Raw genomic sequence first — 27,302 nt, 5'->3', positions numbered from 1 at the left:
GCTCTGACATGTTGTTAAGCTAAATTGATGTGTGTGATGTCATCATGTCTCACACTTACCTCGTGGCCTCTCTTGTAGCCTGACACCATGATTAAGCCCTTCAGCCCTTTGCCTTCGTTGTTTACATATTGTTTGCTCCGGAGCAGGAGGGACTGACATATTCCGTCTGTGTGTTATAAATTAAGTTCATATGCAGCAGTACTCAAGGGCAGACCAATTAGGGCAAGTTACTGCTTCTTCCCTCTGCTATATTTTTTTTATTCATATTGTTTACATGAAAATAACAAGTCGGACAACATAAACAAAAACAGATGTTTGTGTATGTAAGAACAAGGAATTAAAAAAAACCCCTAACAAGGTCATGTAGAAGAGGAGCTGAGACTCCTGTAGCTTGACTCTTTAAGATGATATACACTAAACCACATATGTATTTCTGAAATAATGAATAGCATTTACGTACCAATTACTGACTTTTCATTTTGTTGCCCAATGATGCCTCTAAAGCAAACATTAAATAACAATTACATTAAATAAATTTGTCCTCCAGACAGAAGTAAAAATTGGAGGTAGGAGCACTGTCCTCTTGACCATTCCCTTACGGTGCTGCAGATGTGATTCCCCACACTTTCAGCCTGAGGTGCTTCAAGGCTCCTTCCAGTTTCTACTTAGGCAGCTCATAGCAATAGCTTTTTTTCTTCAGTTTAACTCAGTAATATTTCTGAGAGGGAGCTGTAGAACTGTTACTGGAATGAAACCACTTCCTGCATTTGCGAGGGAGGTAATTTTTCGTTTGATTGCTGAAGTGTGCTAAACCCACAGTATTATAATCACTGTATACTTGTCTGGCTTCCAGTCAGTCTCTACTAATCCTGTCCGTAAGGTGACTTATTCAAACTATTTCCTCTGTTAAACAGAGGAGCTAGCGTTTCCTGTGAGTTTCATTCCTCTGCTTTGGGAAACAGAACCTTGGGGGTGTGTGTGTTGGGTGGGGAAGCCTCAGACTCTAGGCAAAAAAATTCCGAAAAGTCTGTGTTCAGGGCTATTCCAGTTTGTTACTGAACCTGATGGGGCGAGTCTAAACATTATGTTTGAAAATCGAACACCTAAATTGCTGTTTTCTTTCCTGTTTTTTAATGCAGTGTGATGTTACTGTCACTTAAGCATTTGTTGTCAGGCATGAATCTTTAATTATGTCAGCTTTATTTTGAGCTGGCAAACCAGTGTAACAATTTAATAAGATAATTAAATATTGCAATGAAGGTTAACCTGTTTCCTTGGGGGAGGGGAGGGATTGAGTCTCTTTAACTACTCATTAAGTCTGTGTGAATGTTTGAATCTATAAGCGTCCTTGCAGAAATCGTGAAAAACTGGGGAAAAGGTACGGATTTACTAGTGGGTATAGCTTTATCTGAACTTAGACCACCAGATTGTTTGGGTAATCACTGTTTTCTGAAAATTATATAGCGTGTCTCCCTAAGTATTGGGAGTCATGAGGCTAAATTATAGCTGTGGTTAAAATACAAAGTAATTACAATGTAGTATGTGAATTTTGTGAATGAGGAGGAGAGATGGCGGGTTTTTTTCCTCAGCAAAGTGAATGAGATCCATGCATGCGCATTTGTATCTTAATTTTTCCATTCTGTGTGATGTATCTATAAACATGAGACTCATAATGCTTTAACATTAATGTATGTGAATGGTTGGACTCGATGATCTGGTGGGTCTCTTCCAACCTGGTTATTCTATGATTCTATGATTCTATAAAAAAATCTTAAACTCTCTCATTTGGCAGTGTACTAAATGCTAAAAGTAGAAGTATAAAACAATTACTTAATTCTCCTAGTTTATTTATACCAGTTATGTTAGAAAACAAATATTGTGAACAGTCTGGTTCATCCATTTTTGTGCACTAGAAACTGCACTCCTGGCTTTAGCCTCTCATTGTGGCAATAGCAGATCCAGTCACTTCTCCCCCATGTCACTCTCACTAACATGCACAAGCTCGTCACTTCTGTGCATGGATTTAATTTACTGTCCTGCTCATTAGTAACCATAACCTTTAGCTGTGAGAGACTAATTGTCCTCTTATGAATTTGGTCCTCTTGAAATAACAACTATAAAGCAAGCTACCATCTCCTTTCCTGTCTAGATAGAGGCAAGAGCGTCTGCATTTAGATCAGTATTATGCGAAATAGAGCTTTCCCCTCGTACTTGGTGGAAATTAACCATAAAATCTTTGAGAGAAGTTTAAGTTTCTAGACACTTTTGCGACCTTCTCATTATGTTTTCTATAAAATTTATCCATTTTGTCTAGGCAACAGCATCACTTTTTTAACAGTTAAACACAACAATAGCTTCAACGTGACATTTTTGGCAGAAAACGTAATTAATGGTGAACATTGTCTCCCTTTCTCTGAATTAAAATGGAAAGATGTATTCTATATCTTGCAAATAAATGAGAATAATCCTTTCATGTTGAAAGAGGAGGAGACTGAACCCTTCTGTTTAGGTGTATGCAATTCAGTGTATTTGGTAGGAAAATTATTGTATCCATTTTTGTTGAAGGTGGGTCTTTATGTATAGATTGTCGTGGTTCTGAGCAATTAAAGCGTTGTGCAAATACTCTAAGAAGTGTCTTTGGAAGAAGTTACTGGGTGTATAAAAAGCCGCTTTCAAAGTTTAGCATGCCAGGTGTGCTCTAACATTGAGTGGTGTGCATTCACCGCACAGATTGATTGATCCCCTGCCAAAGTCTTAGGAGCACTTTTTTTTGTTTTCTCAAATGCCTGCCTTTGGTGGGAGTTAACGCTGAAACTACAGTAAGTGCCAAGCATGCCTGGAGTAATCCAGTTTCTGGCTCCAAAATGGACCTTACCCTCTGGATAGACGACGCGCCTGCAGAGGCAGAGAGGACAGGGCAATGGCAGCAAATGTCACGTTAGTGCCCTTTTTGCAGTGGAGTGGACTTAGCTAGGAATGCGACAGGGAAGGAACAGAATGACATCAAGGGATGGAGGAAACGTGATGGGAGAAGGATGGCAAAGTGATGATGACTTAGGAGGGACGTAAAACCAAAGGAGGAGATGGGAGTGGGAGGTCAGCTGTTGTTGGGAAAGGGCATCCTCAAGGCAAGACTAGAAATTCCTATGAAGATCTTTGCCTGCTGCTTCATCAGTTCCTGCCACGGTAACTTTGCAGTGGTGTGGCTGTGCAGCTTTATGCCAAAAATCTGTGTCCATAGGTAAGGGGAAAGGAAAACTCTTCCACATGCTAAGCTTCTCAGTATCTGTCAGGGAGACCTTCCCTTCCTCAGGTCTGATGCAGCAAGAAGGACCCTACCAGCTGTGCCATGTCTTCTTCGCACATGACGGAGTCTACTTCTTGCTTCAGTCCATGCTGTGGCTGCTCCTGTTGGCACCTACCTCATTGCTGTTCTCTTTATTAAATACTTGTTGCCTTTTCTCTGGGAGGGGTGGAGGTGGCACACCAGTGGATTTAATATGTAATTGAGCAAGTCTTAAAAGCACTTAGAGAGTCTTCTGAGTAAGAAGTGTTCTGATAAGTGCAAGAGTCTGGTTCCAAGTCCATTATTTTGTTTGATTTATTAACCTTTTTTACTTTCCAACTCACTTTCTGTAATCTGGAATTTCACACATGATCGCCATGCTATAATGTGAATGGACCTCTATGTGTCTTGCAAAGCAGTGAACACTGTTTCTGACTCTCTTTCAGATGCAAGTATGGACATAACAGCCTATGATGATTACTCCAGTCCACCACTTCAGAGATATTGAAAGGAAACCTGAATACCTGCAGCCAGAAAAGTGTGTTCCACCTCCTAGCCACGCTTCCGTGGGAACAATGTGGTTTATTCGAGATGGCTGTGGTATTGCATGTGCTGTCGTTACCTGGATGCTGGTGTTCTATGCCGACTTTGTAGTCCTTCTTGTCATGCTAGTTCCATCAAGAGATTATGTTTATAGTGTCATCAATGGCACACTGTTCAACACCTTGGCTTTCCTCGCTTTGGCTTCACATTTTCGTGCTATGCTGACAGATCCAGTAAGTATATCTCTCTCTGTATGTCTCGGAAAGAAACAGGCGGTGTTTTTCTTGTCTGCTAGATGTTGGGTAACTCAGTTGCTGAGTGAGTGGCAGATTTAAATAACTTCCATGTGTCAGGCTGCTGAGTAAAGCCGCTGGTGGGGAATGCTAATTTTTCATCCCACTCAAGTCAGATGCAAAGTCAAGGACCCAGCTTTAGATTCCCATTGTGTGAGCAGCTCCTCTTTTTGCACTAGGAAGGAGAGCACTTCTCTCTGACGCTGTTTTCTCCTCATTGGCAGATCTCACGCTTGTGGCTTGTTGTGTCTTGACAAATAAGAAAGCTGGAAAAGCTGGTTTCAGTTGTTGCCTTGGCAAGTAATTGCTTCAAACAGAATGGAGCAGTATGTTGTTTTGAAAATGCATGTTACCATCTCTCATACTAGCGGTTTATTTGAGTTTATTGAACACGCTGAAATAAATACTATGTGACTGTGCTAAGAGCAGACAATTCTTAGGCAGGCGGGAAGCATCAGAGTTGTAAGAAACTCTTGTATGACTCTGTAGAACATTGCTTTGTGAGAGATCTGATCTGCTGCTTTCTTGTCTTTTGGCTAGTGAAAAGATACAGTCTAATACCATAATCCTTATTCTGTGTGATTTGTGATGCTTTATTTTGTTTGTTAACCTCTGGACATCTCCAGTAGTTAATAGAAGGAAAAACAAGCTTAGATTCCTCTTGGCCCTTTCCTCTTGAGTGTTCCTGTTGCTGTTGGGAATGGCAGTGTGCCTCTGATACTCCAATTATTCCTTCCAAATGTCATTTCCTACTTGAAACCTTGTTAGGTATGATGAAAACTTCATTGTAGTCTTTGTTTCTTAGTTTCCAGCTCTCTCAGAAGCCAGCGCACTGCAGAAATGGCTTGATTATGAGTAATTTCATATGTTAAAGACTGATGCATTGCATGCTACTGCTGCTGGGCAGCACTGTAAGCAGCAGATGAGGCGCTGAAACTTCTGGTCATCGAAATTGGGAACAGAGGGTTGCAGCAATTTGTTATATAGTTTATATCCTGGGAGTTCTTATTGTTGTTAATTATAGTATGTTGTGTGTCTGGGGACCCTCAGGTCGCTGGAGTCATTTAGCAGAGTTAGCAGGAACTTTTCTGAAACAAAAGCTGTATTCTGAAGCAGGCTGGGCAAACAGCTTTGAGAAGCAGATACAATCTCTGTGCAGAGTAATTGGGAAAAGATATGTTAATTCCTAGTGTGCAGTGGAATTTATGTGCATGAATGGTGAGAGCTGGAGGTTTTATTTTTTCATGAGGAAATCAACCAGGCAAAATGGAAGAGGAAAGATAAAGTGAGAGAACGCAGCAACATCTGGCAGACAGTGTGAGTTGGGGATGAAGAAAGCTGCCAGGACCTGGAGAACGAGGGGCACATCTTTTAAATTGATCAGACTTGTTGGGAGTTTTTTTGTGGAAAGCCCTAAAGACTGCTAGTAAAGCCTTATAGGACTGATTTAATGTGCAGTTCTATCCTTGATGAGTATTATTTCTGTGTATTACTGTGGGGAGGTTGTATAAATGTGTTAAAAAGAGACTGTTCAGTCACAAATCTGTTAAAATATTGCGTCCTTGTTTTTCTTTCAATATAAAATATAATCATTTTAAGAATTACTAGGTTGGAAAAGACCTTTGAGATCAAGTCCAATTGTACCTGTCCACTACTAAATCGTGTCCCTAAGCACTTCATCTAGCTGTCTTTTAAATACGTCCAGGGATAGTGACTCAACCACCTCCCTGGCCAGCCTGTGCCAGTGCTTGATAACCGTTTCGCTGAAGAAGTTTTTCCTGAAGTCCAATTTGAACCTCCCCTGGCACAGCTTGAGGCCATTTCCTCTCGTCCTGTCACTTGGGTGAAGAGACCAGCACCCACCTCTCCACAACCTCCTTTCAGGTAGTTGTAGAGAGCAATGAGGTCTCCCCTCAGCCTCCAGCTCTCTCAGCCGCTCCTCATAAGACCTGTTCTCCAGCCCCTTCACCAGCTTCGTTGCTCTTCTCTGGACACGCTCCAGGACCTCAGTATCTTTCTTGTAGTGGGGGACACAAAACTGAACACAGTACTCAAGGTGCTGAGTACAGGGGCAGAACCACTTCCCTGCTTCTGCTGGCCGCGCCGTTTCTGATACAAGCCAAGATGCTATTGTCCTTCTTGGCCACCTGGGCACACTGCTGGCTCATGTTCAGTCGCTGTCAACCAACACCCCCAGGTCCTTCTCTGCCAGGCAGATTCCCAGCCACTCTTCCCCAAGCCTGTAGCGCTGCACAGGGTTGTTGTGTCCCAAATGCAGGACTCTGCACTTGGCCTTGTTAAACCTCATCCCATTGACCTCAGCCTTACATCCATAGAGGTGCATTTATGCCAGTGTACCAGCGCTGATTTCATACAGCATATTTCATGACTTATTTTGGGGTGTGTTTTGTTGTGGGTTTTTTCAGGGTTTGGGGTTTTTTTTAAGCAAGTTTATGGAATTTATGGTCATAGAAAGGATAGAAACTCTTGAAATCAGGCTTCAGCATCAGCAGTACATTACATACTTAAAGGCACATATTTTAAAGTGATAATTGCTCAGCTAAGAATGTTTTACCTAGTCTTATTCATGTGGGAAGATTCTTAGTGTTCAGTGTTTGAATGCTAAACCTTACTTTAAATAAGAAATACACAACAGAAGCATAGCTGTAAATGCATGAGGCATTTACCAGCAACTCTTTCTGTGCACAATGGTACTTCAGAAGCAGCTGCTTCTACTGGAATAAAACATCTGCACTTTCCAGTTTGTGATATAAAACTGTCATGATAAATTTGTTGCTAGATTTGAGGAGAGGGAGGAGGATTCTTAAATATTTTAAGGTTACTACAGGATTACAAAAGACTAATTGCTTAAGTGAGGATTTGCCGATGTTTAAAAACACCAAAACCCAACAAAATTATGTTTTAAGTTCCATGTATGAGGACCTCATTTCAATTTCTTTTCTGAATCTTCTTGTTCTTTCTGAAACTCTCTTGATCTTAGGGAAGTTTTTATTTCTTTCTCTTCCCTCCTCTCCCATAGTTTTAAGTCACCCTATTGTTCTTAGCACCCACAGTGTCCACAGATTGATCTTCTGGGTTTGGTTTTTTTTTTCTGCAGGGTGCTGTACCCAAAGGTAATGCCACAAAGGAGTTCATCGAGAGTTTACAACTAAAGCCAGGACAGGTGGTTTACAAGTGCCCAAAATGTTGTAGCATCAAACCTGACAGAGCACATCACTGCAGGTAAAATCTTTTCTGACGGTTATTCTTTTATCAAGACCTCGAGAGTTATCCAGCGTGCCATGATCTAAATTGTTATTGGAGTCTGAGACTGGAGTTAGACTGAGAGGTTGGCATTTGAATTCTGTTGCCAATAGTGCCAGACACTTTCAAGCTTCTCTGAAAAAATTTCAGGCCCTTTCTGACATCTGTAGCGGCTGCAGCTACTTCTTGCAAAGCAAGAGACATTTAGAATGAATGCTGCTGTGACTCCAGATCTCTAATCAATGTTCCATAAATTCTAATGTAATCATAGCTTAAAAAAGAGACATTATATACCAGAATGCATAGAAATCCATTAAACGCAGTGTCTTTCAAAAGGGCAGTGTCCTTTCTATTTTTGTTTTTATTCATAAATGTGTTTGTCCTACTGTAGATTCTATTTAGAAGTGGTATTTAAATGAAAACTAAAGTTTAGGTAACTTTATATATTTTTTAAGAGTTCTGACTTCCATGTTTTCATTTAGTACCGTGACTTTGTTTTGTGCTTTGTGGTAGATCAGTATGCCTCCGGATCTGTCATGTCTGTACTTTTTCTGGTGGGGTGAACTTCTCTGAAGAAAGTAGGTGCTTTTTAGTACTAAGGGCAGTAAGCAAAAAAAATAACTGCTTACTAAAATTCTCCTCTGCTTTTAAAACAGCTATACCTGCTTTCCTGTAAGGAGTTTAATGAGTTTGCACTGGTGTCCTCACCTACTCAAAAACTAATACATATTGAGAGAGCTGGTATCACAGTTAATGCTGATTCAAGCAGGGGTCTTGTGGAGAGGGGAATATGTGGTACTAAGCTGAGCAAACTTGTTCTGCTGTTTGCAGAACATATTTTTCATATTTATTTTCAGACCTTTAGTTTGCAAATATTTTTCTTGTTTTGTTGCTTTTTATTTTAATCAAAATCAGGAGTTGGTTATTCAGCAGGAGCAATATGATAGTGCTTATCACTTATTAATGCTCCTGTAAATTCCCCTCTGACACTTCTTCAATTATGAATGAAACTTTGCGTCTGAAATGCTGTCTTGCTGATGACTCGCAGCGTAGGTAAATGAAAAAGACACTTATGCTGAACACAAACCCTCATCTCCACAGTCCTTATTTCTTTGCCTTAAGATACCTTTATAGACATTAAGATTTGAGAAATTTGTCCACTGAGCACTGATGCTGTTGAGAATCTTCAATCAAACTTTTTTTTTTGGTGGGGCAGGGGGATTTATTGGACTCCAACCCATCACAGTTGTACATATGCATCAGCAGGAGGTACTGCTAGCTGTATACCTGAGGGAGAAGAGTGCTTCTTGATTCATATGCGATTCTGTGAGTTCCCTATGCCCAGTAAACTACTCCTACTGGCATTGGAAGCTGGGTGGTTGAGTAGGGGGGAGAGTGTCTGAATATGGGAAATCCCTGCTGCCTATAATTTTCAGTCTTAGTTTCTGAATTTCCTTTTCCGCTAGCTGGTTTCACATTCTGCCTCTTATCTAACTGCTTTTGGTATGTATGCATGGAATAAAAACTCTCCTCTCAGCCTTTGCTACCTCCTTTATGGAATTTTTCTTTGGTGTGGCTGCTTCAGGTTGTCCCTCTAGGGAACTAGATTCTAGGAGGCACTAGAGAGGTTGCTTAGATGCTTGCCTGTTTCAGAGCCGAGGGGAAGCGTGTGTGTGCCCGCACAAAGTAAATTAGACCGCAGGGAGGCATCCTCCTGCTTTACGCCAACCGCCCTGCCTTCCCCTCCCTGCTTTTTTATTTTTTTAAACCAGTACTTGTCCCGTGAAGCATGACATTATCTGGAAGATAACATTTTTACCATTCCAGCTGATTTTAGTCCTCATGTGTCTCAAAAATTATTTCAAGCTGCTTATTCTAGCAAAACAAGATTTTTGTGTTGTCCCCTGCAGCTGGGACTGGCAGGTAAGAGTGTACCCCTTGTGCCTGAGGAGAAGCAGCTCTTGATCTGTCCCCATGCTGGAGGCTGGAACATGCCCAGCCAACCTTTCATTTAGGATCAGGACTATAAGCAACTCGTTTGTTTTTCAGGCATGGCATAGATCCTTGGGGATTATCCCCTCCCACCACGTAGCATAAGTGCACTGCTGTTCTGACGAAAAGGTTTTCTATTACTTATTCATACGTGCTCATAAGAATGTGTTTATGTTTTTGTGCGAGTTTCCCTTAAGCATTTGGGTGTTGTTCGTGTTAAGGTCAAAGTATTTTTTGCTATAAGAAGAAAAATAAAATTAGCAGAGCCCTCAATCCTTTCTGTTTCAGTGCTGCCAGGATTGTTCTGGAATGACTGTTTACTTTCTGCGTCTATTGTTCACTTGTTTTGGGGTTTAGTGTTTTTTCATATTTGATTTCTGTGCTTGTTTGTGCAATGTAGTATCAGGAGACTGCCTTTCGTCTCCTATCATATGAGGAAACAGCAGAGAAAAAGAGTTCCTTTATTATGTGAGTTGAAGCAGTTACTGACTAAGCAAGAGAATGATGTTCACACAGAGTAATAATCTTTTAATTATTTGACTTCTAGCCACAATGTGCACGCTGGCAGGGATTAGAATTTTGATTTTATTAGTCTGGTTTTGTGAAGTGCTTTAACATCTAATTTTACCTTGAATGTATATTGTGGTACTGTCTCTCTGACTGACAGCCACAGCTGGTTTATGCTGGTATGTGGCTTACCTTGATGTCAAGAATTTTTTCTAATGCTTTATTTAATTTTCTTATTTGCAAGTTCCTGCTACCAGCCAATGTTAGTAAATAAACCCTAATCTGTTATTATGAATTCTGAAAAATTTCTTTGTTCATTACTCCTTTTCCTATCCTTCTGGGTTTTTGTTTGGTTTTAAACTGTTGACATTTTCACAGACCAAATAGGTTAAAATGAAACTAAATCACAGGTTTTTTTCCTCCTGCCTGAATGTATTGTTCAAACCTTATTTTGGTAGAACCACTGATATGAATGTTATGCTTATGTGTTTTGCTTGGCATTTATTTTTTACAATGGCGATATGGTGTTGCGTGGTTCATTTTGAACAGACATAGTCAAGTATGCGAACCACAAATATCAATGTGTTGACCAGTAAATTTGTTTAGGTTTACATTTCACCTCTGATTCTTTCCTTTAATTTCTTCTCCCCCGAACCCCTGTGAAGTCTTGTGTTCCTGAAATTAAATATGCAGTAAATAAAGACCTGTATTCTTTCAGTGTTTGCAAGAGGTGTATTCGGAAAATGGACCATCACTGCCCATGGGTCAATAACTGTGTAGGAGAGAATAACCAGAAGTACTTTGTACTGTTTACAGTAAGTATTTCGCAAGCGGTGTTTGAGGTTGTCCAGTGGGCAGCAGCAAAATGCTGTGTGTAGTGCTTGCAGCTCTGAAGGCTTCCTTTTTTTTTCTTATTTCAGAAGAACTTTACAGGGAACTGTTGCAGGCTTTTGTTTCTCTAAGTAGGGAACACACACAACACAGCAACAGGAAAAGGCATCCCAGGAAGTATTTGCCAGGGCTTTGTGAGGTTTGTGTTGTCAGTTGTTCAGCTCACTGTTTTGTAATGCAAGTAGTTTATTGTGGCATTGAGCTCTTTGAGGCATGGGCCATCCTTTTACACCTTACAGTGGTTGTTAGGGTCCTGGGCTGTATGTAGGGTTCCTAAATGTTGTAGCTGTATGAGTATCTGTGTGGGATCAGATAATAAGAGCTGTTGCCACATCTTGAGCGAGGAGTGGGAAGTCTGCATCCCCTTTGGCAAGAATTATCCAGCTTTTACTTGCAAGTGGTTTATTTTTGTACTTGAAAACCTAGGACGTGTTTGGTTCTTTGTGCTATATCTGAGGCATAATGAGTAAGAAAATGGGAGTACAGACTTGAATACTACATATTTATGGAAGAGTTTCATCAAAGCAAACTGCAAATATCCCGTGGGAGTAGGATGAACATTATAAGTCTGAGTTTCAGTGATGCTCTATTTTATTAATAAATCTTTTGAGACATCTTTGTGTTCAAGGAAGAATGTTCTTATATCACCTAGCAAAAAGGGGGTGATTTTCAGTTAAATGGAAAGGCTTACACTTCTGTCCTGTGGTGTGGTAAGGTAGGGTGTGCATTACAGAACAAAACAAATCCCCTATCTTTCCCTTAAGCATGCATTTTTTCACCATGAGGAGCAAGCTAGGTGTTTTAATCCTATCGAAGGGATTTCTGCTTCTGTTAAAACTGACACCTGCTTTCAAGCAGCCTGTATTAAACACTTAAAGTAGTTGAGAGTGAAACAAAGTAAGGGTTGCTGGGTTTCTTCTAGATTATTCTTTTAGAGACCTGAGGATGTGAAAGAATGGCAGCATACTCAACTTGCAAGGAAAACCAAAATACTCTCCTGTCACCTTTTACTGATTCCACAGACATTTCTCGTAACAAAATCTTCCTCGATTCCAATATCTGCTAACATTTTTCAGAGTCTGTAGGTTCAGGGGAATAGTTGTTTTAGCCCTGTCTGGGTAAACTGCAGTGTATGTGAAGCATTGTGTATAGTTTAAAGCTTTTTGTTGCAAAGCTGAGACCTAATTTAAAACAAAAAGGATTAAGTACTAAAGCTTGAGAGACACTTTCGAAACCAGCATGTGCCTCAGGGAAAAACACTTATTAAAAAAAATATATAATTTTCTGAAAGTCATGCTGGAAAATAGATAAAGTGCTTTTTGTGGTTAAAACCAAAATTAGCTGTTGTTTCTCTGGGAAACTCTAGTGCTTTCAGGAGCAAGTATGTAAGCTTTGACAACATGATACCTTGTTGCCAGACAGTTGTTCTCTGAATGTTGCTCTGTACTCAGTGGAGATAAGGACAGTAAGCTGTGTGGAAGTCCACGCTGGGATGCAGGCGGATGGGATTTGTGCCCAACTGGCTTTGAAATAAACAGTCTTCCTCCTGTGTACTCCGGACTGCTATTAAGGCCAGAATGAGTCCATGCAGTCTTGCATTTGCCAGCTTCAGGGTGCTTGTTTAGGGAGGATGGGAGGGCTTGATGGTTTTTGGAGTGGTTTGTAGTTTAGATTTTTGTTTTAAGTCTTAACACTTTAAATAAAGTGTTTGGAAGATTTAGCATTTTGGTCTTCCAATGTACCTGATATACCTATATTGCATCCTTTATTTTTCAGATGTATATAGCACTGATTTCTCTGCATGCTTTAATAATGGTGGGATTTCACTTCTTGTATTGCTTTGAAGAGGACTGGACAAGTGAGTACTAACAAAGTATCTCATTAAAATATCAGATTAGTTTATGAATAAGACCTTGTAATGTAGTTTGCAACCCCTTTTATGCTGGTTTCAGAAGAATGTTATCAGGACTCTGCTGTACTATCTCTGTTATTATTTTTTTTTATGATCAATACTGGAACTTCTAATTTTTTCTGACCTGCTGGGGTCTCTGCCCTGAAACATCCTGTTTCACTTAAGCCTAACACTGCCAAATGGGAAGCAGAGATGTAAAAATACGTAGACAGTATGTGTGCAGTAGTCTTACTATTGATGTGAACGCAGCACTATTTTCCTGAATGCCAATGCAAGATAAGAAGAAAGTGTGTGCTTTTTTTAAAAGAGTAATATGAATCGTTCTTGCAAGACTGCCAGGAAAACATGATAACTCGGATCCACAAATCCACCCTCGCAAGAAAACAGTTCCTTTCCACAAAACCAAACAAATAAACAAACAAACCCAGCCCTCATTCTGGAGCAGCCAGCGAGTGAAGTTTCACATAGCCAATTGAGATGTGTTTTTAAAAACACAAATGGATATAGGAAATCCTGTAGGTAATGCTGAGTCAAATAGCAAGATGTCAAAGAATGTATGTGTGGATATATGTGCTGCTTGTGGATTTTTTTGGAAGAGAATTAGCTTTGTTTTTCTTGGGATTTCAGTTGTGTCATTCAGTATAATGACCTGTTTTAATTTATAATACTGCAGAGGATGGGTGTGTTTACACATATGAACTGAATTTGACAAGGTTGTTCTGCAGTTCAGAACTTTTTAAAACAGCTGCCTGCTGTCACTGAGAACATCTGGATTTGACTACAGTGGCCAGGGCTATAGGGAAAGATTACACCAAAAGACAGTTTCTTTTTCCCACTTTCTCGGAGCCATATCTGTGGGGTAGTGCTTTCCCACCTGTACCAGGTTATGACTTAGAGCAATTATGAAAGGAAGCATACTCTGATTTTATGTTTATGTTAAAAATAATTATTCTTGTGTCCTGATCACTAGGTTAAGGATACTGGTGGGACTTAATCTGTGGAAAAATCTGTTAAGATTAGGGTTTAAGAGATGCTACAGTTGAAATGGAGTAGAGTCCTAGCCAGTGTGCCCGGGACACTCTTAAGAGGAAAAGAAGGTTGTGCTCTTGAAGTCTTGCAGGGTTTTCTGATTGTTTGGTTTGCTTTTTATTTTAAACTGGCGGGAGTGGTCATTTCGTTGTTGAACATCCTTCAGAATGTCAGTGCACCTTTTTGAGAGTAGTGATCATGTAATTTATTTTGACGGTTTGAGTGTGGAAAAGTTGTGGTTTAGGAGGCGTTTTGCAGCTGCTGCATCACCTGATCTCTCCCCTTCCAACTCTGTTGTTTTGTCTCTACAGAATGCAGTTCCTTCTCTCCACCAACTACAGTGATTCTTCTCATCCTCTTGTGTTTTGAGGCTCTCCTATTTCTTATCTTCACCTCGGTTATGTTTGGGACCCAAGTACACTCCATCTGCACTGATGAAACGGTGGGTCTCACACACTCTCTCCTTTACCCTCTTTTTCTCACCATTTGTAGAAGCAGTGAAGGGCCACAGGGTTTTACCTTATTGCATGGGAGTTCATGTATGTGTACCCTTTGAGGAAAGAACCAATGTAATGAACGGAGCTGGATTATGCTCTCTGAAGTTTACTGTGAGAAGTGGCGTACACCTGCATATTGGCTGGGATGCTGTGTTGACAGCACCTCTGATTAAGGCAGACATTGGTAACTGGGATTACTCTGTGAAGAGAATCTATCCCTGTGGGTTTGAGAACCTTTTTCCTTTAATGAAGTGCTTTCACTTTGGTATTGTCTGAAATTCAGCTGTGTGTCCCCTGGTGTCACTATTTACAGCTTTAAGTGCTGGAAAGCTAAGATGAGTGGGCGGGGAAAGAAGACACACACTTCTTTTAGTCTAGAAGATTTCCAGTTTTAGCTGCTTGTTAAACAGTTTTATAACTCTTGCCGGAGGGAAAAAGAGAAGGTAATGGAGTAGGCTTATAGAAATTTGCTGGGTACAGTCTGCTGCAAAGCCACTGTCATCCCCAATTCAAATATGGCATAATAGAGGTTACGTGGGAGTGTTGCAGTCCGTTGTATATCTCTGCATTTGCTCGCTTTTGTGAAGATGGAGCTGGTGACTCCTGGGGATGTTTCCACACTTACAAGTACTGCTGGCCTTCACCAAGCACGCTCAGATATGTGAATTAACTGGAGTGGTTGAAGAGAAGTGATGGTCTTAAAAGAGGGACAACTCTTATTTCCTCCCCTGCCTCTTTTAGTTTTCATTCCCCTTTGCTTGTTTGCCCAGGGCCAGGCAAAGCTAGCACAGGTATTTTGCTGCTGTTGGAGAGCCATGACTGGCATTACAGACTGTAAGAGCCCACTGCTCCCAAGTCTTTTTTGCAGTGATCTTTTTAATGCTTGGCTTCTGCAAGACGCTCATGTTCACGTCATGGCTTTTCTGTATTCAGAGGAAGGCTTCAACTGTTCTTTCTACTGGAGAGAACCCCAAGAAGAAGTACAATGTCGTACAGATCCTGCTGAGCTTGAGTTTATCAATAAGTGTGTAAATTAGCAGTGCTGACTGTGAAATCGTCATCTGAATTTCTCAGTCTTTGAAATCTGTCAAGAATTTTTAGAAGATGCTTCCTACAGCCAGGCACTCAAATAAGTCCCTAGATTTTCCCTTTCCCTCAAATTCTTGGAACTTGTGATTATTAAAGGAACAAAGGCACAATCTAAAATAAAAAAATGAAATATGGTGTCCCCCTGTTGGGGGATTTTCCTCTGTGGAACATGTAATTGATTTGTTAGCATGGAGATAGCTGTGTCCAATAAGCAATCTGTTTTGAGCAGGGGAATATTTCCAGGTGAAATTCTGCCTGATGTCTCTTGCAGTGTTTTAGTTCACATTTTAGAAGACAGGGCTGTGTGTTGCCCTTTCTCACCTTCCTCTTCCAATCACCAGGAGACCTAATTTCCTGTCTTGTATATGCTGTCCCACCAGGATGGTTGTTTTCTGCTTGAAGAGACCCAGAACCCCAGTATTTTTCAGTTGTCTCTAGAGGTGACATTTACCATGGATCAGCACAACTTTTGCAGTTGACCCATGTTGTGTTCTGCAGAGCTCCCAGAATCAGTAATTGGAGACACAAAGATGTATTACAGTGCATTAATCGGTAGCGGGGGAAGAGACATGTAGGTCAGGAGAAGCTTACCTTGCAAAGGACCTGAAGTTAAAGAACACAGTGATCTGCCTGCTGCTGCCACCCATAATGAGTAATTCTCTCCAGTGACTGGACACGTTCATTTTACTTCCGTGGCAGCCAGGCATAGCTTTCCTTGAAGACCAAATTCACTTTAGTGGATTTTAGACACAATACAGATAATACATTTATTGTTTCTTAAATGACTGACTAGTGAATGTTTCAGCTGATTGCTTGATGGCTTATTTTTGTTCTCCCTCTAACCTTTACTAAACAATGCCAATGATTTCTCTCAAATCGGTATTTAACCCTTTCTGCCTGCTGTGAGCCCATGCATGTTTTAGCAGTGATTCTAATGAAGCATGAAGAGGCACCAGGTAAACTCAGCTACACTGAGCCATGGGCACGTCCTGAACTTGCTTGGTGAATCTGGGAGCATTATAGAGATTATCCTTGGGTTTGTGGTTGGTTTTTTTTGTCTGCAAGCTTGTAATGGTTTCCTCTAAAACTTTTCCATCTAGTTAGCACAATGCTTTCAGTCATTAAAGCACATACTTTTTGTTTGATTTTAGATGGTGGGTTTTTTTTTTTAATTGACATCAGAAGCAATTGGAGGACAGGTCTTAAAAGGTTTATGAAATATCTAGGCCTGAGCAACATGAAAGTAATTTTATTTCAAATGAATACTTTCTATCTTTTTTTTTTTTAGTATAAAACAATGAGAAGAAAAGGAAAGACAGGATAGATGCATTTTTATTTTCTTATTCCAGTCTTTGGATAAGGGGTAACTGAGAGTAGACCTTTCCCCAAATCCAGAACTAAAGAATCTGAGTGCTTGACTGAAAATGTGATATTTCTGTTTTCAGGGAATAGAACAGTTGAAAAAGGAAGAGAGAAGATGGGCTAAAAAAACAAAATGGATGAACATGAAAGCAGTATTTGGCCATCCGTTCTCTATAGCATGGCTTAGCCCATTCGCAACACCAGACCAAGGAAAAGCAGACCCCTACCAGTATGTGGTCTGAGGAATTCTTGACCAGCATTTCCACTAAAATAGAAACATATTACAGCACTACTGTTACAAATTTTCCATGAATGTTCAAAAAAAAAAAGCAAAAGAAACTTTTTTTTTAATGTCAATGAAATGGCTGATAATTGCAGAGAAAAAAAAAGCCCTATATTCCACAGTTTTAGATAATTCTATATCTCTGGCTGAAACTGCTGCTGCTTTTCTTTTTTTCTTTCTTTATCTCTTTATTTCTTTTTTTTTATCTCGTTAACTTTACTGGCCTTTGTTTCTCTCTGCTTCCTATATGGCGTAACTAATGTGAAGGGGATCCTCTGTTGTGACCCACCTCTTCTGAGTAGATTCTCATGCTGTCTCCTGACTGTGATGAGCTCTGTGGAAGACATATGAGTGCCAACAACCCTACTACACAAACACCTTTGTACTTCCTGAAGGAGCACATTGCTCTTTCATAAGTGAACTTCAATGGGGAAGCAGACACTTCACTTATCAAAAGGTGCAAGACGAGAACGCAACACAGCAAGAGAGCCAGTTGACCTGATGGTGGCATGCAGTTAAAGTACTTAAAACAAATGTTGCCAATACCCCACCCCACCCACCCCACCCACCTTTTTCCTTCCAACCACAGAACCAATTCCATCTTTCTGGCATTATTTTGTCTGTTCCCTCCCTTGTATGCAGGCAATTGTTACCCTCTTAGGGTAACTATGGCAGATTTAGAAGAGTCTTTGGATTGTTAAATGCCTTACACTTGCAGGAAAGAGAGAAATCTGATTTCCGAGTGTCTAGAATAGCAGAGTCATCTTATTTGTGAGTGTTTGTCTTGGTAAATGACTTGTTAGAGCAATGCCTGCTAATCAGTGTAAACGTGAAAAACTGACATGAATGCCCAGATTACTGTAAAGACTAATATTGTGGGATGTGTAGGTGTACCAGAGTGATTGATTCTATATTCATAGCATTGCCCTGGTTTAGAACTTTGTAAATCTTTCCTTGGATTTATGCAAACCTGTGTATGTGTGTAAACACACACACATATATGTGTAAGTATTTTAAATTGGGAACTATTGAAGGTAAGGAGCATGCATGCTGTTATGAACTGTGTGGTGATGAAAGTGGGAGGGACAGAAGGCATTCCAAAAACGGGTAGAGCTAAACCATTCATAACTACAGCTGACATCTTGTGTTTAGGCAGGAATTTTATTATATTTTTGGATCATGACTCCCATGGACTCATCAGAGGTTTGCAAACAAAGGAAAAATACAAATCGGCTGTGTCCATGACTTCCAAGGAATCTTTTCTTTCCTTGGTTTAAAATAAAATGGTATTTTCTTTGAAAATGACCTGTTTAGACTGCTTTAAAGCCATGGGGGAAGGGAGGGAAATTGGGGAAGGAGAAATTTAATGGATGTTTCATTTTGGAAGTAATGTGAATGCTGCATCTTTTCAATCTGTCAATGCTTCCATATGGAAAACAAATGCAATAAAACTTTTCCAAAAACTTGTTTGCTCTTCTTATTTTCTTTTTTCACTTTAAATGCTGGGAAAAATCTGTAATGGTTTTCTGAACTTTCACTTTGATACGCAAGGAGGCAGATGTTTCGAAAGGTTAAATGAGCATTCAACTTTTAGGTTTAAAAATGAGCTAATTGGTAATATTCTGATCTGTTAATAAGTGGTGGGTTTGCATCACTTCAAAGAGGCTGTCAGTAACTGCTCTGCTGTGTAAATGGGCTGTTTCTGCAATCCTACTTGCTCAGTGTTAGATCATGAGGAGCACGTTGTGCTCTCTGCTGCAGGACTGCATGGAGGGAGCCACGAGCTGCACTTGCGCCTTTGTGGGAAGATTCTGTGAAGAAGATTTGGCTTTTGCATATGCATTTTCTTTATGAAGAAAAGTTTAGGAGGAGTTTAGATTTTGTTTTTACAGTGCTGATAATGCTGATAGTGGAAAGCTGTTGTATGTAAATATGTAGTTCTGATTTTAGTATGCAATGCTGTTTTTCAGAGGGTGCTCCTAGCTTATTAGTTAAGGATTGGATCTTTGGCCAGAATCAATTCAGCCAGCGAGGGATATGCAGGTGATAACTTGAACTGGCAGAGAATCCAGCCCTAAAGCTGTTTTGATACAAAATCAAATGTGTTGAGGGAAGAGGCTTTAGTCAATGGCAATTAACGAATGCATCTGTCTGTACTGTTCACTGGTTAAAAAATTATTTTGATTATGAATTCCACTGGTGCACATTCTGGTTTTGGTTCATTTTAATTACCCGTATTCACTCTGTGTTTTGGAGGAAGATTGATTATGTTGTTCTGGAATTTTGACCATTGTGAAAAAATGTGTAATTACTCAGTTTTCTTGTTTCTAACAAATGCAGGTTGTTAAATAGTGTTATGTAGTACTAATATTGTCAGTCAAACTGCTTTCATTTTAAATGAGGCATCATCATAGCTTGAAGAATTCCATTAGTTCCTGGTGGGTGGGTGGGTGTCAGTAACTGAGGCTCCTCAGTTTTGCTTGCACTGTATGACTTGGTGCTGCAATTTGATGCAGTTTGAAAACCAAACATGGGCCACTATTAATACGAGAAAGGGACACTTGCTAATTTGCTCATGGAAATCATTTCTTAGAATTACCAGATTTCAGGTGCTGATTTCTGACAGCAACACTTCCTGTGTCTTCCTGTAATGGACCAATTGTTATGGTACTTGCCTCTTCTGTTCCTTCTTTCCCTTTGGATTTTAAAAGTGTATTAAAAGAAGTTAATGCATTTCTTCTAGTACACTAGAGTTGTCCTGCAGATAGCTTTTTGTATTTCTCTATGTAGTTTCTTTTCAATATCTGTTCAAAATTACGTGATTTGGAATAGTGACAGGTGACGCACTTCTTTAAAAAGTGAAATAGCTGTGTGATGGGAACGAGAAACAGCTGTTATTTTAATTTGAAATACAAAATTATCACTTTCTAAAATAAGGCTTAGAGATTTGGGGTAAATCTATTAAAAAAAAAAAAGTTTCATTAAACAGTAATGAAACTTACATAGCTCTGCATTCTTCCTTCCCCCTTTAAATGCTTTTTAAGGCAAAACCTCACGCCCTACTGCCCGTGGGGCAGGCAGCCAAAATTAGACCATGATACAATTTTTAAAACTTCTGCTCGTTTTCAATACATGCCCTGCAGGGATTAGTGAGGTCGGGCTGGGAGAGGGAAAGTATGCCCCTGCCTGCTCTGATTAACTGCTCCCTAATCTGGCATTAGTACAACCTCAGCCTGATCTTGCTTATCGCCTTGGGTAGCAGATACTATTCAGAGTGGTTGAATGATGGTCTGAGGGGCAGGGGATGGTGGGGTTGCTGCCCAGAAGTTTTCAAAATTCTTATTCCCAATTTAGATGGCAGCATAGATTAAACCAGATTACACACATGATGAGGGAGGGGTTAAAGCTTGGGCTGACAGGGAAGAGTTTCAATGCTCGGTGTCTGTTTCTCCTCCTACTTGTTTTCCTTCTGTCTAGATTCTCATGTGATAAATGCTGCAGCCATGGTGATGATTTGTTACTAACACATTAGAAACCTTTGCAGTTTGCTATGGAGCAGCCAACAGCCAAAGGTCTTCCTCTGCTTTAGGCTGCAAAAGCATCTGTCTCCTGTTTGCCCGGCCCCAGGGCACTATAACTGGAGTATCCCAGAGGAGAAGTGTGTGGTGGTGCTAAAATGCTTTGCCAAGGCTCTGCTCTGCCATGCATAAGCACTGCCCCTCTCTGGGCTTGTGTGGCAAGGGGGTGAGGATGGGCAACAGCTGTGGCAGCACCAAATGCCTTGTCCCAAGGGGCCTGGGGCTGCAAGGTATTTCCCCTGGAACCATCAAACCCACGCATTTACAAGCTTGGGAGCAGAGTGAACAGCCACATGCCTGTGCTTAGCACTGCAAGATGCCCATCTGTGCTTCAGGACATGAATTTCTCCCAAAACTGCAACCCTGAAGTCTTAAGCTTTGGTATTGCATCATTTCTTTATTTTGATGCTGGGTTTCTCCTAAGTCAGCACAAGAAATGTGACAGGAATGAAGCTCACGAAAGCTATACACTTAATTTGTCTCTTTATGGACTGTTTTCTCTTGGGCCTGCTCAAGCTGACTCAATGTTATTGCAAAACCAAGCTGCTGCTGTATTAAAATGTCGTGTTATTTATAAGGCTTACTGCAAGTGCAGCTGTGTTGGCATGTATTCATTTCCCCCCTGCAAAGTTTTGAAATGTTTTGTGGTTCATTAGGGAAAATGTGCAGAATTAGGATGTGACAAGTGTATCTGTCATCCAGCTCTTCTAAAACTGCTCCTTTAAGTGGTTTTAACTGAATTTCCTCATTTCCTTGAGTGTCTCAAAACTTGGATCCAATACTCTTGCTTCTCTAACAACAGAGCTACGTGGTCACTTGTATATCATCATGGCTCACAGAATGGTTTGGTTGGAAAAGACATTTGAGATCATTGAGTCCTGCTGTCGCTGTCCACTATTAAACCATACCCCTGAGCACCTCATCTACCCATCTTTTAAACACCTCCAGGGATGGTGATTCAACCCCCTCCCAATGACCCTTTCAGTGAAGAATTTTTTCCTGATGTCAAACCTGAACGTCCCTTGGTGCAGCTTGAGGCCAGTTCCTCTCATCCTATCACTGCTTACTTGGGTGAAGAGACCAACACCCCCCTTGCTACAACCTCCTCTCAGGGAGCTGTAGACAGTGCGAAGGTCTCCCCTCAGCCTCTTTTTCTCCAGGCTAAACAACACCAGTTTCCTCAGATGTTCCTCATATGACTTGTGCTCCAGACGCTTCACCAGTTTCGTTGCCCTTCTGTATAAACATATTGTATGCAGCTGTAGACTCTCTCACATGATGCAGAAGATTGGCACAAAAAAAAATTGTGCCCCATTTCACATAGCAGTAGCCTTACAGAAAAAAAAAAATACCAAAAACTCTTAGTTCCCGATTCCTACATGGAGAAGACTACCAGAAAAAAATTGCTGCCCAGATCTGAAGGGCTTGTTATTTAAATGCAATTACAATACTTGCTTTACCGAAAGTGATGTGCTTGGAAGGAGGGTGAATCAGAATGCTGACTGACCAAGGCTATGGTTCTGCTTTGAGACTTCCTCTTCCACCCGTGCAGATTTCCTCACATCTCAGTGGGTATCCAGCTTGTATTGTGATTTGTCTTTGTCAAGTTGTTAAATGGACATTGTGTTCTTAAATATTTGCTCTTACTTTGCAGAGTAAACTTGTTCTTATGTCAGCTTCAACAAGCCCAGATATGGCTGGGGTAAATTCCTGATCACCAGAAAAAGTTGCAGTACTTTGCCTGCATCTGATTTATTGTAAAAATGCCCCAAATAAGGTGAAATGTTAAGTTGTAACTGTATTTTGTTACCCCTTGGAGGAATTAAAAAAGCAACAGGAGAAGAAATCCAAGTTTCCAAAGGGGATGGCTTTTTTAGAAGCCATCTCTTTAGCATAAAAATCAAAAGCAACTCATACTGAAGCCACCAAGATTCAGATTGTCAATGAGTTTGGTCTTGGTTTAGGGGTTTGTTATGAAACTCTCAATAATGCAAGATATCTGTCTTTATTGTTAACTATAACCTGAACGACACCGTGGCTATAGATGGGCAGTTTTGCATGTGCCGCAGTAGTTATACCTGCTGTAAATGTGAGGTGACCCAAAACTCTTCTCTTCTTTCAGGGTATTGAGCGTCTTAAAAATCAGAAGCCAACCTGGGAGAAGATCAGCGGCTGGGAAGGGATGAAGCTGGCATTTGGTGGTGCTTTCTCCTTGGGTTGGTTCAATCCCTTTTCAAACCTGAACTGTGAGAGCTCAGCACCAGCTGAAGCAGCAGGAGCAGCTCCTGCATCCGCAATAATGACCCAAGAAGAAATTGAGCAGTTTCTTGCTCGAGATGTTGCCGTCCCAGTGTTACATGAGTAAGCAAAGCATCCTCCAAGACATCAAGAGGAGCGTTCAGTTTTTGTTTTTAATAACTGCTTGGGTTGGAGATTTAAGGGGTTGGTTTTTAACATACTTCTGGTGCATTGAAAAATTCAGGAGTATTTATCTGGAAGGCAGGTACAGCACTAGCAGAAGCAATGCAAATCTCCAGAGAAGGCTTTATAAGTGATGAGATTCATAAGCTCCTTTGTGGACCTGCAATTGAGTTTTCCTTACATGGCCTATAAGGAAAGCTTATAATTGTTGGATTGGTCCCAGCTCCCAGGAATGTGCAGTCCTAAGTAGTCTGATTAATGTTTTGTTCTTACAACCTTTTGGAGGACTAAATTATAAGCCCTGTGCAATGGCCAGATTAACCCAGCTATAACGGTTTTCTTGAAAAATGCATCCTTTTTAGCTCATCCCCTAAGTGCTGCCTCTGGATTATGAAAGCTGCTGGTGCTCAGGTCTTAACAGAGGTGGGATACTGGGCTACAGACCCAGCAGATGGGCGAGCTCACCCGGGGTGTAATTCCTTTGGGCTCCAAAACTGTCTCCGGAGTATATTTAACCCTCTATGCTGGTGGGGCTGCCCAAGACTGGTGGCATTTGTCTGAGCCACATAGAGGCCAGCGAGCTTAGTGGTGATGCCAAGCCAGCAGGAGCTTTCACCTGTGGCCAACACAGCCAGGAGCAGGCAAGTATTGGCCAGGTTCTCGAGTTGCTGGTTAGGGTGAGCTTTTGCCCAGGGACTGTGGTTTGTTAGCATGTAGGACATGTGGAGCAGGAACTGTCTGGCTAAACTCTGCAGCCCAGAAAGTAGGCAGCTGGTCTAAGCTGGGCATATTTCTGTGGTCAAAAGAAGAGAGAGATGTGAACACCCTGCTGGTAGAGGTACTATGTCTCTCTATTTGACTTGTCTAATTTAGATGTCTCTGGTTTTGTGTCATTTTCTTGATAGCCAGAGTTAATTGAGAATTAATATTGCTTCTTAATCTTACTGGGGTTTAACGTTGTCCTATTAGTATTTGCAATTATGCAGGGTTTCCTTACGCTAATTGTGCAGCCAGCTCCTGGTGAACATTGCTAAGTACATGGAAACGAACACACGTCGCTCAAGGAAGGTGTCGCTGCAGGTGGCAATATTTGCAGCAAAGTCACGCAGAGGTGTTGTTAGCTGCTGCATTCAAACATGCTGCAAACACTTGGCATGCATTAGGTGTCAGTTAGCACAGTTTTAATTTAGACTGGTTTTCAATTTGTTTTTTTTCCTTCTTGTCATCTCCCTTAGCAGCATTGTCAGTAAGATTTTCAGGGTATTAGAGACATGCTCCTGGATTCCCCGCCCCCAGGACATGGCTTGACTTCTTCTCCCCTTCCCCTGTAACATGGACCAAAGACAATTGCTTCCTCTCAAAGTAAGAGAAAGGAATTTGGGGGTTGAAGCACTTAATTGTGAAAGAGATAGGTGAGTTTTTTATAGAAGCAATACCAAATCGATGAGGTTTTTATAGAAGCAATACCAAATGGAATTTATGCAAGATTTTTTTCCCTCCAAAAAGCATCTTAGCAAGTATTAATGGTGTGACATTCAGGGATACTGTGGAGGGATAAGATTCTCTCCTGAATTTGTCCTCTGCCACAGCAGTCCCTTTTTCTGGGAACAAACTGAGTGCCATGACTTTTAGGAGCACAGCTTGGTTAAACCTCCTGGGGGATTTCCAAACAGTTGTCTCTTCCGATAACCCCTCTGGATGTCTCCTCATTTTCAATGGAAAATAGATTTAGAAAAAATAATTAGGACCTGTATATTTATAAAAACATTTTTGGTAAAGGGAAACACCCTGAAAATGGGAGGAATTGATGTGTCCTCTTATGTTATTTAGACATGAGGTCTGGAACATCATTGCTCTGTGCAGCAGCATGATAGTGACAGAAGCAGCTCTCCTGCTCCTGCACCAGCCTGTGCTCCTCTCTGTCCGCATCGCGCAGGAAAGGGGCACCCGGGACATACAGAGAACTATAAGGGATTTCCTGTAGGGAACAATAGCAATGTTGAAGGAGGAAAATTAATAGTCCCCTTTTAAACTGAGGTTTTCTAATTCTGGGTTGCTGCTTGTCCTCTGTGTCCAGTTAATGTCCCTGCCTGCAGTGCTCTGTCTGCAGAGTGGGAATGGTGCTATGAAGTCCTAGCAGGAGAAACTAGTTGATGGTTGAAAATAGCCTTGAGGCAAGTGCATGAGGACATCAACTTGGGCAAGACACTCTTGCCCTGCATTCTGGTGATGCTTCTTGGGACACAGATCACACTTACGTGGCTACAGGTAGGTGTGGATGGAGGCAGCGTATTTCCTCCTCCATACTCAAGCCTGGTTCACCTCATCATGAGGACAGGCATCCTTTGTTTCCCACCTCTCACATTGCTTCTCAGGTGCTGGCATTTCTAAGTATTTTTTTTAACAGCCGAAATGGAAAAGCAGTGTGAAGAGGTGGGTGAGAGCCAGAACAGCCATTCTTCTCCTCCCACAGTGCATTTATGGTTCAAGTGAGAGACAGGACTGTGTCCTACACAGAGCCATGGGCAGCTGGCCCAGCCCCAGCTCTGATGCCCCCTAAGATCTGGTGGAGCGTATCTTGTTTCTGTCTCAGTGCAATGTGGCAGCTGTCAGAAATTGCAGAAGTCCTCACAAGCTGGAAAAATCTGTTATATCCACGGCTCTGGCATAAGCCTTCTTCTTTAATGACTACCTGCCAGCTTGAGTCCAAATGTGATTTTCATGAAACTGAAACCACATGCACTGTTCTCCTTCCCTTCCCTCCATGCATCCCTTGCCCCTCGTTAAATTGTGCCTTCATCTTCAGGCCATGCTGCTATGGTCCTAGTTGGCTTATCAGGCCCTGGGGACGTGGTCCTCGAGAGCACTAGGTGTGCTGCCGTCCACTGCAGGTCCCATTGCTGCTCTTGCACGAAGGGTCATGACCGACATGGAAAGTGTTCTTGTACTTCTTATCTGGTGTCTTCTACAGCAGGTTTTCTATGCAATTAAAGAATTTACATCTCTTGAAAAAAAAAATATTTTTTTGCTGTTTGTAACTCCTTTTTTATGCCTCTGGTCGCTGTTGTACTTATTAAAGAATTAATACTTCATCCGCCAAGGACTGCCTGCTCCTTCCTTCCACTCAGTTGCCACACATGGACCCGGCGCCTGCTCTGCCTGTGGAGAGGGGCTCGCGCTCCCAGCCCTGGGAGGTGGCCTCACAGGGACCCAATGCTGCAACGAGGCACTGGGATGCTGTGGGCAGAGAGGCAGCAGGGGCTGGGGCAGCCCAACAGCCACCTGAGCACTCCTCCAGGTGTTCCTCAAATCTTTGAAGCACAAAGGGGTGGCCAAAGCTTTGTTTCCCTTCTCCCTTTATTCATCCTTCCTTTTATAGGCTGGCACATAACCAGGCTACTGGATGAGGGAAAGGCTGTGGATGTGGTCTTCCTGGACTTCAGCAAAGCCTTTGACACAGTTTCTCACAGCATTCTGCTTGAGAAACTGTCAGCCTCTGGGCTGGACAGGCGCACACTCTCCTGGGTGGAAAACTGGTTGGATGGCTGGGCCCAGAGAGTGGTGGGAAATGGTGTGAAATCCAGCTGGAGGCCAGTGACAAGTGGGGTTCCCCAGGGCTGGGTGCTGGGTCCAGCCCTGTTCAATGTCTTTATCAATGACCTGGATGAAGGCATTGAGTGCACCCTTAGCAAGTTTGCGGACGACACTAAGCTGGGTGGAAGTGTCGATCTGCTGGAGGGTAGGGAGGCTCTGCAAAGGGATCTGAACAGGCTGGACCGCTGGGCAGAGTCCAATGGCATGAGGTTTAACAAGGCCAAATGCCGGGTCCTGCACTTGGGGCACAACAACCCTATGCAGTGCTACAGACTAGGAGAAGTCTGTCTAGAAAGCTGCCTGGAGGAGAGGGACCTGGGGGTGTTGGGTGACAGCGACTGAATATGAGCCAGCAGTGTGCCCAGGTGGCCAAGAAGGCCAATGGCATCTTGGCTTGGATCAGAAACGGTGTGACCAGCAGGTCCAGGGAGGTTATCCTCCCCCTGTACTCGGCACTGGTGAGACCGCTCCTCGAATCCTGTGTTCAGTTCTGGGCCCCTCACCACAAGAAGGATGTTGAGGCTCTGGAGAGAGTCCAGAGAAGAGCAACAAAGCTGGTGAAAGGGCTGGAGAACAGGCCTTATGAGGAGCGGCTGAGAGAGCTGGGGTTGTTTAGCCTGGAGAAGAGGAGGCTGAGGGGTGACCTCATTGCTCTCTACAACTACCTGAAAGGAGGTTGTAGAGAGGAGGGTGCTGGGCTCTTCTCCCAAGTGACAGGGGACAGGACAAGAGGGAATGGCCTCAAGCTCCGCCGGGGGAGG

The 27,302-nt window shown here is 41.8% G+C and overlaps 1 protein-coding gene across 2 annotated transcripts in view; it reads left to right on the top strand.

Annotated features, from left to right (window-relative positions):
* ZDHHC3 (zinc finger DHHC-type palmitoyltransferase 3) overlaps positions 1-26,031 on the top strand; it is a 35,448-nt gene extending 9,417 nt beyond the window's left edge. The window contains exons 2-7 of one of the 2 annotated variants that reach the window (XM_069860011.1): positions 3,733-4,062; positions 7,241-7,365; positions 10,604-10,700; positions 12,553-12,634; positions 14,029-14,159; positions 22,649-26,031. In XM_069860011.1, the coding sequence (XP_069716112.1) occupies positions 3,757-4,062; positions 7,241-7,365; positions 10,604-10,700; positions 12,553-12,634; positions 14,029-14,159; positions 22,649-22,891 (984 nt within the window). In that variant the 5' untranslated portion in view covers positions 3,733-3,756 and the 3' untranslated portion in view covers positions 22,892-26,031. Of the gene's footprint in view, positions 1-3,732; positions 4,063-7,240; positions 7,366-10,603; positions 10,701-12,552; positions 12,635-14,028; positions 14,160-16,748; positions 17,519-22,648 lie in introns of those variants that run through there. The other variant, XM_069860012.1, reaches the window with a different exon arrangement.
* Positions 26,032-27,302: the final 1,271 nt, after the last annotated feature.

This window comes from Phaenicophaeus curvirostris, chromosome 6 (genome assembly GCF_032191515.1).
Source record: "Phaenicophaeus curvirostris isolate KB17595 chromosome 6, BPBGC_Pcur_1.0, whole genome shotgun sequence".
Taxonomy (NCBI): domain Eukaryota; kingdom Metazoa; phylum Chordata; class Aves; order Cuculiformes; family Cuculidae; genus Phaenicophaeus; species Phaenicophaeus curvirostris.
This window is presented reverse-complemented; position numbering and strand designations above follow the sequence as displayed.